Raw genomic sequence first — 14,678 nt, 5'->3', positions numbered from 1 at the left:
CGATTGGTACTAACCTATCATTCAAAGATCGAGGCGATAGACAGGCAAACAGAATGAAAAATATCTCGATTACTTGACATCATTATCGGGGCACGTTCGTATTGCCTCCATTAAACTGTCTTGAAATGCTATGGAGGTTTTCAGCTCTTCTTCCAACCTGATCCGATAGCTTTCGCTTCGGATGTCGGACATCTCATTGAACATGCAACGGCATTTATGTCTTGCGCATTCGGAGTACGGGTCTTCGAAATTGCACTATTGGAGGAGAAGCGAATAAGAAGCTGCGAAACGATACACTGTTGCCAGTATTGCTTACCTTTGCTCGGCGACATTGACACTCTTTGCAAGAGGTCGATGATCGTCGGCCCGGAGCGTCTTGTTTTGAAGCTCTGGTGTCCACTCCTTGAACGGTCAGGATTTCTTAAGGGTTGCGCGAGGCCTACTGGTCTGAGAGTGTGGAGTAGACATATTTATAGATAGAACAAGTGATGTAATATATGTGGTACTGTTATCAGAGAAGGTCGGGTAATGTAGGCGACTGCCTCCTGACGCTCGGCGCCCTGTTTAAGCCCGAGGACAGAGGAATGGAGGCTGTTTGAGGAAGGGCGGGGAAGGGAAGGTGGGTTGGGGGCATTGATGTAGTTTGCGTCGTACGGATCATTACTGTAATTTTAGTATTCAGCACAGAGTACTGTACAGTGAGGGCTCAAGGAAAGAAAGTGTGAGCGTCTTGGGGGGAAATCTAATTTTAATTTCGAAATTGACAGTACGTCTTCGGAGACTTCTTATGCCGGGATTTCAGTACTAAATACGGTGCCGAGCTACGGAGAAGTACTGCTCGGACCGTGCTCCGATTTGCTATTGAGCAGTTGCTGGACACAGGCGTTCGACTAAGTTACCGATCACGTTACCATAAGTTAAGTTCTTTCTCCAACTAAACAGGACGTATTCGTAGTAGTTACTAAACACTTACTCAATACTTTATTGAGAAAACTCTAATGATATGAGAATAAATATGTAAGAAGGCCTGGTCGGATGCTGAGCACTTCTTCCTTGTATCGGCCGAGAAAAATCTCTCGATCAGAGATCCCCTTGGTAAATGCACTCGTTATCAGTAACAAACCATTCTATCCAGGACCTTCTGCTCACTTGGAAGGCATCAGCACTCCGCCATCATACCGGTGATGATCGCTACAGAGGACCGACCTCTGGCAGCGGCTGCTCATTTCTATCCATCGCCCCTTTGCCTGGGGATTCACGGAGCCTATCATTATCTTCATGTCGCTTTATCTAACGATCATTAATATCATTCTTCTTCTGTTTCTGGAGGGATATCCCTTTATCTTCACCGATGTCTACGGCTTTTCGGAAGGTAAAGAGAACCTCGTATGGGAACCATAATCGTGGCCGTCCAGGTTCCAGCCGTCTGGTCCTGGACCATCAAAGAATACAGGCAGCTGAACAGGATCCGGCCAGAGACCAGGCTCTGGTTTGCGATGCTGGGAGGGGCGCCAGCTATCCCTGTCAGCCTATTTTGGATGGCATGGACCAGCCGTGAAAGTATCTTATTTCGCCCGGTGAAGTCTAGGGTCCGTGTGTGACCAGGATCGAACTGACCTCTGTCTCATCCAAGGTATCCATCAGTGCATGGTCCCCGACCATCGCAACCGGCCTTTTCGGCTTCGGCATAACCACGGTTTTCGTCAGTGCTCATATGTATGTCATCGATTCGTATGTAAAGCATTCTGCATCGGCGCTGGCGATGCTAGTTCTGTCACGGTACTTGGCTGCGGGTGGCATTACTGTCGCAGGCAATCCGATCTAGTCCAGCCTAGGGGTGCCGTATATACCCTTACGGCGTTGGGTTCGGTGAGTGCTGTGAGGGGACTCAGCCCCTATATCTTTTATTATCAAGGGGCTCGGATACGGTCTTGCAGCAAGCATACTGTTTTGCGTGATTGAATCAAGGCCCCCATCATATCCACAGTGTATATGGCCCGGGTCCGGGGAGGAGCAGGAGTGGGAAAATCAGCATAGAAAGGACAGTAATCGACATCCGAGGAGCTCTGGCAGTAATTCGATCGATTCCTCCAGAAGAACATATAGCGTCCTCGACTAGTCATACCGCAGTCAGTATGCTTGCGTTTTATGCACCGGATAGAAGGAGAGATTTATCCATCCATGTATAACTATCATACTCCTAGACATCAACTTTGACCATAAACTAGAAGAAATTAAACCTCCAGAACAAACCTCGACAAGCTGAATAATCTTTATTGAACAATTTACCCTACTTAAGCGGAGCTGAGCTGAGGTAGTCTCCAACTGCCGTAATGGGTAGCAACCGGCCAAGGCCAGGCCCGAGAAGATGAGGCGAAGACGACGGCGGGAGAAACATGGAACAAACGAGCCCTTATCGATAAGGGCAAACGGTTCGATTTCGTCACTGCCGCCAAGCTTCTCTGCGATTCCATCATGGAACGCGCCAGGAAATTCTTCCTATACTGCTGCACGACCTGAGCTCAAACTCCAGCACTTGATAAATTATGCATTGAAAACCTCCTTGATCTGCTGTCTTAGTACGGCTTGTACATTTGCATCAAACTCTCTATCTCAGCAAATCTTTTATGCCTCTGTCCCTTCAATCCGCAACCACCTGACACCTCCCCTCCTAGTCACCATGTTTTCCGTCATCATCCCCGGCCGACCCTGCCTGACGGACATCGTCGCCGTCGACGGCCAGCCCAACGGTCAACCCACCAAATTTGCCTTTACCTTCCCGCAGACGCCCGCCTTCGACGAGCTAGTCGTCTTCTTCCTCCCAGGCACCGTGCTGCCCCCGGACACCGCCGCCGCCATCTACCTCCAATTCCCGGAGTCGACCGCCGCTGCCCCGCAGTTCCGCTTCATCGGCGCATTAGCCAACGAACGGCCCTCCGCCGTCTTCAAAGTCCACCCGCCTTCCCCGGAAATGGCGTCCTCGCTATCGTCCGCGATGGTCACGCTGGGAATCTCGATCGAGCCCGTGCAGGCCGTCGCGCCGCAGCTCGCCGCGCTGGAGGCGGAGGAGACCAACAACAACCCGGGGTCATCGATGGCGCTGACGACCGCCACGCGACCACCCATCAGCACTAAGGTTCTGGCGCAGCGGATCATCGGGAATGCGTTCAACTTCCTGGCGAGCTTTGCGTCCTCGGATAAGGGCCAGGATGTGGTGCCGCTGAAGAGCTTTCAGGATTGGTGGAAGAAGTTTGAGAGGCGGGTGGATATGGATCCGTCGTTTTTGGAGAGGGAAGATCCGACAGCTACGGGCTGAGCGGTGCAGCACAGCATCAGGGTGGGGACTTGTGGACTTCGACCACGGGAATGAATTTAGGGGCATTTTCGCTGGGGTTGACGGGTTTTGTGCATGCGCTTGATACCACGCTTTGTGTTGCAATGATACCATTTTACCTGTTTTTTTCAGGGTTGAAAACTTAATAGAAAAAATTTCGGCTGTATTGAGTCAATCTATAGAAACTGTCTATTGGATCTATGTATCGCAAATCACCACGCCCGAATTCGAGTCTAAATAGGGCGGAGCGTCAATCTAACCGGCTAAGTCGAGTTATAACTATCTAGACTCAAGCACGAGCTTCAAAAAAGCCACCGTGATCGCCACCCCATCATGCGGTAGTCCCGCCCGGCTGGACGCATCCTTCGACATCTCCGGCGAGAACAACCCACTCGCCGTGCGCAGCGTGATCAGCTCGTCCATGATATCCTCCCGGAACTCCGGGTGGCCTTGCACGGTGATCAGTTTTCGGGGCACATACATGCCCTGTACCGCGCACTGCGGCGAGGCGCCCAGCGAGATCACCTCGGTTGGATATCCGTAGGCGATGTCTTGGTGCATTTGGTGGATGCGCTAGTAGCCAGCCCACATATCAGTAAACCACGCACATTGGGAAAAGGTGCCAAACTTACCAATTTCTCCTTGCCGAAGAGCTCCCGCCCCTGCTCGGAGAGATCCACCTCGCAGACGGCCAGCTCCCAGCCCTGCGGGTTCCGGCCCACCTTGACCCCCAGGGCGCGGGCGAGGATCTGGTGCCCGAAGCAGATGGCGAAGATCTTGATGCGCTTGTCCTCGTAGGCCTTTCGCGTGAAATCTACTAGCTTGAGGATCCAGGGGTGGTCGGCGAAGGAGTCGTGTTCTGTGGGTAGTTAAATGCCGGGGTTTGCGTGTGAGTCATCTGGATTTTGCAAAGGCCGGGAGGGGTTGTTGTTGTAAGGTGCATGGTGCATGGTGCATGTTTGCCCCGTGTAGGAAGTAAATGCAGGGCAGGGGGCACAGTATGCGAGAACAAAAAAGTACGGGTGAAAAAGCAAGGCAGGCAAGGCAGAAGAAACTCACTTGAGCCACTCAGAACGATAGCATCTACAGTGTCCAGGTTTGGATACTCCTGGGCCGTCACGACGTCCCAGCCGGAAATGTCCAGCCCGGACTCGGGGTCCAGTCGGTCGGGCTGGCCGAGTGCGGCGGCGCTTTCATGCAGCAATTTCGCGAAGACGCCGCGGTAGCCCCCGTACTTGGTATTTACTTTGTCGACGGGGGTGTCGCATTCTAGGATGGCGATGCGGAGTGGTGGGTGCATTGTAGATGGGATGATGGAGTATTTCGATGGTCTGAAGATTGCAAGATGCAGTGTTGGCGATGAAATGAGTTTGAAGCACAGTTAGAAAGAAGAGTGTCTGGGATGAACCGAGTGAAGATTGAACTTTGATATAGCTGTCGGGAAAGTAGATGATTGCGGGGTGTTCTATGGAGACGAAGCAGTCCACCGAGTCCGCCACCGCCTTGCTGTTCTGGCCACGGATAAGCTTCCCCTCTTATCGGTGGGGGGCCTTGGTCTCCTCTATACTCGAGAAAATGATATCGCATACCGCTTCTGATTCTGAGTTGCACCATGACGGTCAATGTTTTATCAAGTCGATTCATAATGTAGACTGCACGAACCCGAAGACACCATGACTTGGCTTTCGCAAAGGCTAGTACTCCAAGCCAAGCACGTCTCCCCAAACAGTGCTCTGTGGCGCAATGGAGTGCACCTCGAAGAATGAGCAGCACATTGCCCCTCTCAATGCTATATTCGTCCTTGCCAACTGTCCTGAAAAATCCAAACGTCTATCGCTGTAGGATGAAGATGAATTATCTGCCCTGTCTATACTTGCTGTGCATCCTTGTTGACATGTCGTTCACTAGAACTTCTTATGCCTGCTTGGTGACTAACATGCGGACAAGCCACTGGAGCGTATGCATTGCAGCTAATCCTATTGATGGCGCAACTCTCACAGTGGTCGCAAGGTTGTTTCTTCGAGATCTTGGAAATGTTACACAGCGATCGTCATCGGAACATTTGCGGCACATAAGTTTCTGGGCAGGGGGACGTCCAACAATAGGCGTCTCTCGCAGTCTATGTACATGACAGAAATACCTAAAGCTTCAGCGGTCACCTTCCTATATGAGACGGGGCTGATAGTCTGTTGAGTATGCGCTGTTTGTGCGATGCTCCAATAATGATTTCACATCATAAGCTTGAAAGTAGACAGAACACTACAGTCCAGCGCTGTCCGGGGCTTGATCTCCAGCCTCTTGTATGACCTGAGTGCCCATATTATGCTCTCGGACAAAGGTTGTTCGATCTGCTGTAGCAAGGGTCTCCCTGCATCGGTACGTGAGTGAGGACCAATCTTAGATTCAACGTGGGATATTTCGCGTAGAGGTAAAGCGTAGGTACAAGCTGACCCAGACACGCAGTGCAGTACAGTTAAATCATGCACCCTACTCCGATATATCAATACTAGCTGACTGCACCACGGCCAACTCGTTGGTATCAGAATTGGGGTCCGGGATGTAGGTGTACCACCCACAGTTCCTCGAATTCCATTGTCCAGAAGGATTAGAACTGAGATTTGGGCATGGTGTTCTGAACCACTAATGGTCTGTTGACAGAAACCCGTAGGACTCCATCATAAGTCTAGGGATTAAGGTTCGCAACATACTGGGCTACAGATGTCCTGTTAGTCTGATTTTAAATCGTTCTGGCACATAGCTAGCAAATGTTCCGGATGCCCTAGTTATTTCTTGGCCCTATCAATCCCTCTTTGGTTGCACGATAGCCTACTAGGGTGGACTATATGGCCTAGGCTTCCTCATGCCTTCCCTTCTTCGAGGCTGGTATCGCTGCTTCCCGATTCTCACAAATCCCTTTACCTACAGCTGATATACACGTCACCTCCCACATTTTCTAACCTCAATACCTTAACAACTCATTCCACAACAAACCTACGGCAGGAGAACATCACTGAGGCCCATCGAATATCGGGTCCACTGGAAAATGAACATCCTAATTATCGGAGCTATTTTACTCAGCACCCTACTCAGATCCTGTCTTGCACAATCTGCTCGCAACCCCGATCTCTGTGTATGTCTCCGCAATCATCTTTTACTAAGCTGATAGCTCATCTCATTAACTGCTTCGGCTACCCTATAGTGTGCAGCTCTCAACACCAGCACAATCGGTAGCAGAGTAGCCTTCCCCGGTAGTGTTGCATACGAACAGTCCCTCTCTTCCTACTACTCCCTCAACGCCCGGCTACACCCCACCTGCATTGTTCAACCTCTTTCAGCACAGGATGTTTCCGTCGCTGTTCGAAGACTGACTACGTCGACTGCGGCACCGTGTTTGTTCGCCGTTCGCAGTGGCGGCCACACGCCAACCGCTGGCGCGGCCAACATCGAGCCCGGAGTTACTATTGATCTCTCGCTCATGAATCGTACTACATATGACCCAAGTACAGGCACTGCTTCAATCCAAACTGGAGCTCACTGGGGTTCAGTGTACAACACTTTGCTGAAAAGTAACGTTACAGTTGCGGGTGGCCGTGTAGCGCCGATCGGAGTCGGGGGCTTCCTGACCGGCGGGGGGCTTTCGTTCTACGATGCGCGTGTTGGTCTCAGCTGCGACAATGTTCAAAGCTTTGAGGTGGTCATGGCGAACAGCGAGATTGTCTATGCCAATCGAAACTCACATCCCGACCTTTTCAAGGCTTTGAAGGGGGGCTCCAATAACTTTGGTATTGTGACCACGTTTGACATGGAAACCTTGCCTGCAGAAGATCTGTGGGGTGGCCTTCTTGTGTACAATGTCTCCAACACTCCGGAGTATATCTCTGCAGCGACAGATTTCACCGATAGAATTCCCACCGACCCTCATGGTGCGTGGTATGGCATTTTCAACTACAACGGCGCAATGGATCGGACTGATATTGTCGCTATGTTGGCTTATACAAGACCCGTGATGCGGCCTGCGGTATTTCAGAAATTCTACCAGATTCCTAATATCACGGATACAACCCGGATATCTACGATTGTGGACCAGACCAGATATGCTTATATACCTTACCGGTGAGGCTCCTCTATTCCCAGGCACTGTCATACAAGCTCAGTTGTTAACTCATATCTACCTAGCATCGACGGTCAAACTAGCACCTATCTTAACAGAGCCGACATAATTCATCAAGCCGTCCAAGTCTTCTTCAAGCAAATCCACAGAACAAGATCTCGAGCCCGAAGCAAGGACTTTGACATTGTCTTAGTGGTGCAAGCCTGGGTTCCTCTTTTCTGGAAGGACAGCGAGGCGCGAGGAGGGAACGCGCTTGGATTGGAACGATTCAATAAAAATATGCTCAGTGAGTTATACTGCCTTCTTCCTCCCATCATCCCTTCTCGCTCCTGCCGTACCCTCTTAGTGCATACTAATCGTGCATAAACGATGCAACAGATATCATCATCAGTTACGCATGGAGCGACAAGGCTGATGACAGCCTCTTTCATGACCTCGCTGGATCTGAGCGGGCAGAGCTAGACGCATACGCTCGTTTGACAGGTGCATATAACGAGTACATCTATCTGAACTATGCCGGACGCACCCAGGACCCTCTTCGTGGGTATGGACCGGACAATGTGAGATTTATGCAAGCGGTCGCCAGGAAGTATGACCCCGAGGGAGTGTTTCAGCATCAGGTCCCGGGCGGATTCAAGCTCTCCCGAACTCACGGGCTTGATTGATGGGGGTTTCTAGGGTTAGAAATTACTGAAAGAAGTCAAGTGTCGCGTGATAATTATATAGCGGGCGCGGGAGGGTGCTCTTGGAAACAGCTTGTATAGGCCGAGAGTTGCATACATGCACTTAATTACCTACAGCTGCGACGATAGCACTTGTGATTCGCCTCTGTGTCGTAATTTGTACCTCCGCGACCGCTCAAGCACGAAACTACTTATCATACATGGTCTCCGGGCCAATACCATTCATCTGTAAGTTGTTCTTTTGAATTTGAAAAGATTGAGAAAAGAATTCAAGCTTGCGCTGCAGGTGAAAACTTAGACATCTCATGGAACAAGCTGGTTGATATGCAGGTCGCCCTGAGAAACGGAAGTGATGGGGTAATCTGACCTTGACGAGGCTACACCTGGCACAGCTGGACCTCACTCAGCAGCAGAATGGGCGCGTGTTGACCCAGCGACCCTTGAGGTTCAGACTTCTGTTTTCCATGAGAGATGAGAGCCGAGATAACCAGGCCCAAATCTAAAAAGTACCGGCAATGGCAGCGGAGCCCCAGCGACTAAGCCTAACCCGGGTTAACGCGCGATGCAACATCTGGGTCGGATGACTCCATCTCCAACAAATCATACTTCAGGTGCATCGACCGACATCGGGTCTCACCTATAACCATGCATCTAACTTACTGCATACTACATTCGGCACATTGCACACTGCATCCTGTCTGCACGAGGCATTTAATGCTCTGTTACCGGATATCCTGATTATAACAAAGACCCTGCCAACCACTAACCAGATAGGTAGGTGAGCTGAGCTGCAACTTGCAAGGCCAAAAAATTCGATCTAGCGGCAGCTGGTGGAGCTCTTCCGAGGCCCCCTTCCTTTCCCCTCTTTTTCTTGTCCCAGATTGACGTTGGAGGCCGAGTCATAGTCATTATCTCGACTATCGACCGAGTATTCCTCCGTCTGCAGTCATATTTGTGGGCTAGAGCGCTTCCACCCGTCGACTCACTCAGCCTTCACCACCCGCCCCGTGCACTACGATGGATCCCACCTGCGCCGTGCATCCTTAGCTTCTCTTCTCTCCCCCCACCTGCTAGAAATCTCTCTCCTTCTATAAATTTCATTGTTATCGGACCCTATGATTCAGACTGCTTTGCAACCCTCGTCTGGCTGCCATTTCTCTTTTTTTTCCTTGCACAAAAAAGTTTTTTTTCTGGGTTGTTTCTGCTTCCATGAAAAGTTTTCAGCTATCTTGTTTTTGAAAGTTCTTTGGGCATAAAAGATTAGATTCATATACACACCGTCTCCTGGTGACCATGACTGTCTCCCGTGTGGCCTCTGATGCCACTGAATCAACACCGCTTCTGAATGGCTCACCATCCCAGCCGATTTACACACACACGCACGATGCTGGAAAAAACGGGGCTGATTCAAACTTATTATCCTCTTCCTTCACCGCCGAAGACAGCTCCGCCTTTCTCGGCCTGACCAGAGTCACCTCAATTCCCCAAGGGCCTGATATTGAGCCTACCCTAGAAACAATTCCTCCAGCACCCGAAGATGATATCAAAGACAACGATGATCCGGAAGCGGGTCAGAGACAAGAAGCTGATGATTATGCCTCTCGCTTCATCAACGTGTCTCCCATGCGATTCTGGCTCATCTTCGGTGGAGTATTGATGGGGTACACCATCGGATTCTTTGATTCCACCCTGATGGCTTCCAGCCACCCGGTCATCACGTCTCACTTCCATGCCTCGAACTCGGCATCATGGCTCTCGACGGCGTTCTTGTTAACATCCACGGCTTTTCTACCGCTATTTGGCCGCATCTCCGACACCGTGGGCAGGAAGCCCGTCTACCTCTTTGCCATCGCGGTTTTCTTCGTTACCACGGCGTGGTGTGCGGCGGCCCAGAGTATGCTGAGTTTCATCGCCGCTCGTGCGTTCTGCGGCATGGGCGCCGGTGGCGTCTTTTCTATGGGAATGATCCTGTCTAGTGATCTGGTTCGCCTGGAGTACCGAGGAGTCTACCAGTCCTACGTTAACCTCTGTCTTGGTCTGGGAGGCTTCCTCGGCCTTGCGTTCGGCGGTTATCTATGTGACCAAGTAGGCTGGAGAGGTGCATTCTTGGTACAACTACCCTTCATCTTCATTTACTTCATTGTAGCCGCCTGGACGGTGCCTGCCGACCTGGGGAGGAAACGAGCCAAGACGGAGCGTCTGACCTTCATGGGCTTGCTCAGGAACATTGACCTTGTGGGATCATTGCTTTTGGTGCTCGCGGTCACGGCACTCATTATGGGACTCAACCTGGGCGGCAATATCTTCAGCTGGACTCATCCTATTGTCGTCTCCTCGCTGGTATCTTTCGTGGTTTTCGCGGTTTTGTTTGTCCGCTATGAACGTACTGTGGAGCGGGGAGTCATGCCGATTTCGCTGCTGCTGAAGGAGCCGCGTGCCAGTCTCATTTTCGGGAACTTCTTCGGCGCGATCTCGGTCAATACCATGGTCTTCAACGCTCCCCTGTACTTCCAGGCAGTCAAGCTGGCCTCGCCTACAGACTCTGGTCTCAGGCTACTTGCTTCTACGCTTGCAGTGACGACTTCTAGTGTAGCGACCGGGTTCTTGATCACGCGGACCAAGCAACTGAAGCCGACGGTGATGATTGGCGACATTTGTATGCTTATCGGAGGTATAGCGGCCACCACCATGGGGGTTGGGACTCCGGATGTGATTGCCATGTTGTGCGTGGCCTTGACGAGTCTGGGACAGGGGTTCGCGTTCCCTTCGCTGATGGTCTCGGTGCTCGCAACCTCCGAGCAAGAGGACCAGGCCGTGGCTACGACGACGCTAGGGCTGTGGCGCAATCTCGGATCTGTTATGGGCGTGGCAACGAGCAGCTGGATTTTTCAGAACAGCCTGCTGTACGAGCTCGACGAAAGGGTTACTGGCACCAACAAGGCCGACATCATTCTACTTGTCCGCAAGTCTGTGCAAGCCATCGCCAAGCTGGACCCCCTCAGTCAACACCAAGGTAGGTCGATTGACGTCTAACACCGATTGTCGGACAGACTACTAACATTTCTGCAGTGATCGGGGCATATGCCGCCGCACTTCAAGTGACGTTCTTCTCCGCTGCCGTGTGGGCTGCACTCATGCTTCTGCTTCATCTCCGGGTACGCCTGCCCAGGCTAGGAAGCAAGGCATAAGCGATCCATCGAGATTCCAGCCTGGATGATCGGTGCGGTGAAGTGGTGTGCGAAGACTGATTCTTCGCTGATGACGAACGAGTAGATCCAGCCGTTCACTACTGCTGGCCGTGACTGCGAAGTCCGATAGATTCTGGGATCATACCAATCATATGAATGATTCTGGACGGTGATATACCCATTCAAAAGCATGTTGCATATCAAATAGGCACTAGAAAATAGCGAATGTTTTTTTACAGATAGAAATGTAGTTTGTGTTTGTTGGATCCGGATTTCCGCAGTTGCACCGGAGTGTTGGCACTAGACCATTTGGGGTTAGCTCTCCATGCCACAGGCAGACCGACTTCCCCCGCAAATCTTTCGAGATCGCCGGCCGGCTTCCCTTTCATCCATTTATCCAGACACCCAGAGACGCTGTGGGCTGCATTTCATTTGATGTTCGTACTCGTCCACCTGTTGAGAGTTACTTTAGACTCCATGTTCAATCCCTGTATGCTGACATCTGTTAATCAGATTAGTGTTCTCCACACGGTTTCCGAGCCTCACATCAGCGGCCGATGCACATGCATCCAACTTCCAGGACCCGGTCATTTGTGAATCTTCTCTTTACAGCACACTGTCGCCGGTTGCCCCGTCCCTCCCTCCGAGCTACCGCTGCCACATGTGAATCTGGTGCGCGGATTAGGAATAGCCTTCACGGCGGCCGTCGATATTGTCACCATGCAGAGTCATCGTCTCTGGGGCTGAATTTGGGGCTTGTAGATGATCGCATCGGGACACACTGAACTACCTCCAGCCTAGTACGGGCATCATTCGATCAAGCCGGCCTGCTATGGCCTCTACAGTCGACAATCACGTCTTGCCGACACTGGATCTCGACATCGTGCTGGACCTGACGGATCCTGGGACTGTTGCGGATATTCCCGACCTGGAGTTGGATGACCAGAACCCCTTCTTAGCGGCCGAAGTCACCACGCAAGGGACTACTCCGACCCCTTCCGACGAGGGCGGGGTCTCGACCCCGAACAGCGCTTCGGTGAACACACCACGCACAACGGCTAGCCGCGGCCGACGGAAGGGCAAGGTTGCGACGAAGCCGCGGCGAGTCCGGACTGGCTGTCTGACCTGTCGAGAACGGCATCTGAAGTGCGACGAGGCCTTGCATCAATGTCAGAACTGCCGCAAGTCGGGCAGAATCTGCAGGCGTGGCATCCGCTTGAATTTTATCGATACCCAGACCGCGACACCGCCGCACTGCGTGGTCCGTCTACAGGGGAAAGGGATTACTTTTCGCGATGAGTCTCGGATCATCGCGTCGGAATACGTGGGCGGATTTGAGAGGTACCCTCCGCTTGTCGCTGAGGATGCAGAGCCTCATGGCATGGCGGGGTCGTTGAACTCGCACACGCCCGCCACGGCGAAGGATGGCTATCTGCAAGGGTTCGGGAATGCTCAGTCCGACAATATTGGCGCGTCACTCAGCGGTCTTGCTCATTCGGCCTCGTTGTTTCCAGACCCAAGTACCTCGTATGCCCCCTTTCGGTCGACACGGCATGGCCATATCAACTCGACCAACCATACGTGTCTCAACAACCCAGAGGAGGTCTTTCTGCTGCAAGTGTTTGTGGAAGAGGTTGGGCTATGGATGGACGCCATGGATGCGGTAAAGCATGTGAGTTTGGGTATTGTGATGTTGGTTCTGGCACGTAGCTGACCCCGCCAGTTTACCCAGGTATTACCATTTCATGCGTTAGAGGAGCCGATGCTCTTCAAGGCTATTTTGGCCTGTGGTGCGCGACATCTGTACCATGTGAATTCATCTTACGGAGAGCAGAAGGCCGCACTCTTTCATGACGAAGCTTCCCAGTATCTTCTACGGTCCCTGCAGGACCCGGATCGCGACTCAGCTTTGTGTGCTACAACCGCCATCCTTCTGAATATCTACGAGCTGATGTCGGGTCGACCGATCCAGGGCATGAGCCATATCGCCGGAGCTCGAGCCTTGATCAAGGAATGCAATTGGGATGCGAAGACCCCTGGACTCGGGGGCGCGTGTTTCTGGTTGAACGTTAGCATGGAGCTGATCAGCTGTCTGCACTTCAACTGGGCGCTCTCTTGGAACCCGGATTCCTGGGGTGTTGATTTGGAGTTTGACCAGGCCCAGCCGAGTGTGGCAGGCAACGAAGAAGCCTGGACCCACAAGATGGTCTTCATTTGTGCCAAGGTCGCGAACTTCCGGTCATCAATGGGCCAGGATCAGGGTGTGGACGAGTCACTCAGTGACGCACGGGTGAGCCAGCGATACCAGGAGTGGTGTATGTATAACGAATGGTGCGATCAATGGGTTCGGGCTGTGCCACGGTCTATGATGCCGGTCGGCTATCTTCATTCCTGGCAGACGAACTCCAAGTCCGTCTTTCCGGAGATATGGTGAGTTTCTGTTTTGACCCCTATGTTTTGTGTTTCAGACTGACTCGAGAAGGCTCATCAAACGCTCTACAATCGTGGCTCAACTGCTATACCACACCACTCGCATTTTGCTGACGAAAACGAACCCCCTCGAGTCCGAGTTCAGCGCGGAAATGCAGACCGTTCAGCAGGGCCATGCGCGAGACATCTGCGGGATTGTCGCCCACTCGAAGGATCGGTGAGTTGAAGTCACAATTTCATTATTGCTGAACTCCACAATCTAATCTTTCCTGCAGGGGCGTAGCGAGTCTATCCATCCGATTTCTAGCCATCGCCGCCGGATGTCTCGTGACGCGCGAGGCGCAGCACGAGGTCTTCGAGATTCTGGATAATATCATCAAGGAGACGGGGTGGCGGACGGAGAACGTCAAGAACGAGCTGCAGGCGGCGTGGGGCTGGAGCAGCCACCACGGCCCACCCATGGCGACGTCGGAGGAGATCGTGGCCATGTTTGGGGACGGCAGCGATCATCAGGCCCTGCGGCCGAGCCACCTTCCGGCGCCGGAGTCGAAGATCGTGGGGGCGGTCAACCCGCTGATGGCGTCGGCGGATTTCTCGATGGAGAATCATCCGTACCAGGATCATTATGTTGCACCGCATCGCGCGCTGGGGGGGTTTTCGTTTGGGTTGTAGATTAGGGTGGTTAGGCGTTTGGTAGGGGTTTGGCCGTGATATCCAGCGAGGGTGGACTTTCGGTGCTTTAGAGTGTACAGTAACTTGCCGTATTCTAGGCTTTGGTTAAATTAGACATTTCTTATATGCTCGAACCCTTCAGTACTCCAACTTCACAGATATAGTAAACCTAAGAGCTACTCAATCAGGGTGACCTTGTCTCAATTGTGTTAGAACGATATAGAAATTGAACAGCTCCGTACAGTTCCATCGATCTCGGA

At 52.1% G+C, this 14,678-nt stretch overlaps 6 protein-coding genes across 6 annotated transcripts; 5 read left to right on the top strand and 1 right to left on the bottom strand.

Annotated features, from left to right (window-relative positions):
- Positions 1 to 1,074: 1,074 nt before the first annotated feature.
- BO82DRAFT_410952 (uncharacterized protein) lies at positions 1,075 to 1,959 on the top strand. The gene is made up of 2 exons (XM_025639780.1): positions 1,075 to 1,577; positions 1,634 to 1,959. Exons 1-2 carry the CDS (start codon positions 1,389 to 1,391, stop codon positions 1,823 to 1,825), a joined length of 381 nt encoding a protein of 126 aa, XP_025493981.1. The 5' UTR covers positions 1,075 to 1,388; the 3' UTR covers positions 1,826 to 1,959.
- A 721-nt stretch (positions 1,960 to 2,680) lies between these two features.
- BO82DRAFT_352529 (OPI10 family protein) lies at positions 2,681 to 3,407 on the top strand (the record flags this gene model as incomplete). The annotated part of the gene is made up of 1 exon (XM_025634717.1): positions 2,681 to 3,407. One exon carries the CDS (start codon positions 2,681 to 2,683, stop codon positions 3,314 to 3,316), a length of 636 nt encoding a protein of 211 aa, XP_025493980.1. The 3' UTR covers positions 3,317 to 3,407.
- A 118-nt stretch (positions 3,408 to 3,525) lies between these two features.
- BO82DRAFT_352527 (type 1 glutamine amidotransferase) lies at positions 3,526 to 4,746 on the bottom strand. Its single transcript, XM_025634716.1, has 3 exons — positions 4,394 to 4,746; positions 3,967 to 4,193; positions 3,526 to 3,907 (listed from the first exon to the last, which is right to left on the bottom strand). Exons 1-3 carry the CDS (start codon positions 4,632 to 4,634, stop codon positions 3,614 to 3,616), a joined length of 762 nt encoding a protein of 253 aa, XP_025493979.1. The 5' UTR covers positions 4,635 to 4,746; the 3' UTR covers positions 3,526 to 3,613.
- A 1,631-nt stretch (positions 4,747 to 6,377) lies between these two features.
- On the top strand, positions 6,378 to 8,110 carry BO82DRAFT_372916 (FAD-binding oxidoreductase; the record flags this gene model as incomplete). Its single annotated transcript, XM_025637342.1, has 4 exons — positions 6,378 to 6,464; positions 6,534 to 7,447; positions 7,511 to 7,731; positions 7,824 to 8,110. The coding sequence occupies 4 exons, from the start codon at positions 6,378 to 6,380 to the stop codon at positions 8,108 to 8,110; spliced, it is 1,509 nt and encodes a 502-aa protein (XP_025493978.1).
- A 1,056-nt stretch (positions 8,111 to 9,166) lies between these two features.
- Positions 9,167 to 11,433, top strand: BO82DRAFT_34047 (putative MFS multidrug transporter). The gene is made up of 2 exons (XM_025633512.1): positions 9,167 to 11,141; positions 11,198 to 11,433. The coding sequence occupies exons 1-2, from the start codon at positions 9,422 to 9,424 to the stop codon at positions 11,314 to 11,316; spliced, it is 1,839 nt and encodes a 612-aa protein (XP_025493977.1). The 5' UTR covers positions 9,167 to 9,421; the 3' UTR covers positions 11,317 to 11,433.
- Positions 11,434 to 11,724: 291 nt separating this feature from the next.
- Positions 11,725 to 14,529, top strand: BO82DRAFT_352525 (Zn(II)2Cys6 transcription factor). The gene is made up of 5 exons (XM_025634715.1): positions 11,725 to 11,753; positions 11,830 to 12,988; positions 13,040 to 13,746; positions 13,799 to 13,963; positions 14,022 to 14,529. Exons 2-5 carry the CDS (start codon positions 12,149 to 12,151, stop codon positions 14,416 to 14,418), a joined length of 2,109 nt encoding a protein of 702 aa, XP_025493976.1. The 5' UTR covers positions 11,725 to 11,753; positions 11,830 to 12,148; the 3' UTR covers positions 14,419 to 14,529.
- Positions 14,530 to 14,678: the final 149 nt, after the last annotated feature.

The sequence above is a fragment of the Aspergillus uvarum genome (genome assembly GCF_003184745.1).
Source record: "Aspergillus uvarum CBS 121591 unplaced genomic scaffold BO82scaffold_14, whole genome shotgun sequence".
Classification (NCBI taxonomy): Eukaryota; Fungi; Ascomycota; class Eurotiomycetes; order Eurotiales; family Aspergillaceae; genus Aspergillus; species Aspergillus uvarum.
The sequence above is the reverse complement of the archived record's forward strand: the minus strand, read 5'-3'. Positions and strand labels throughout refer to the sequence as shown.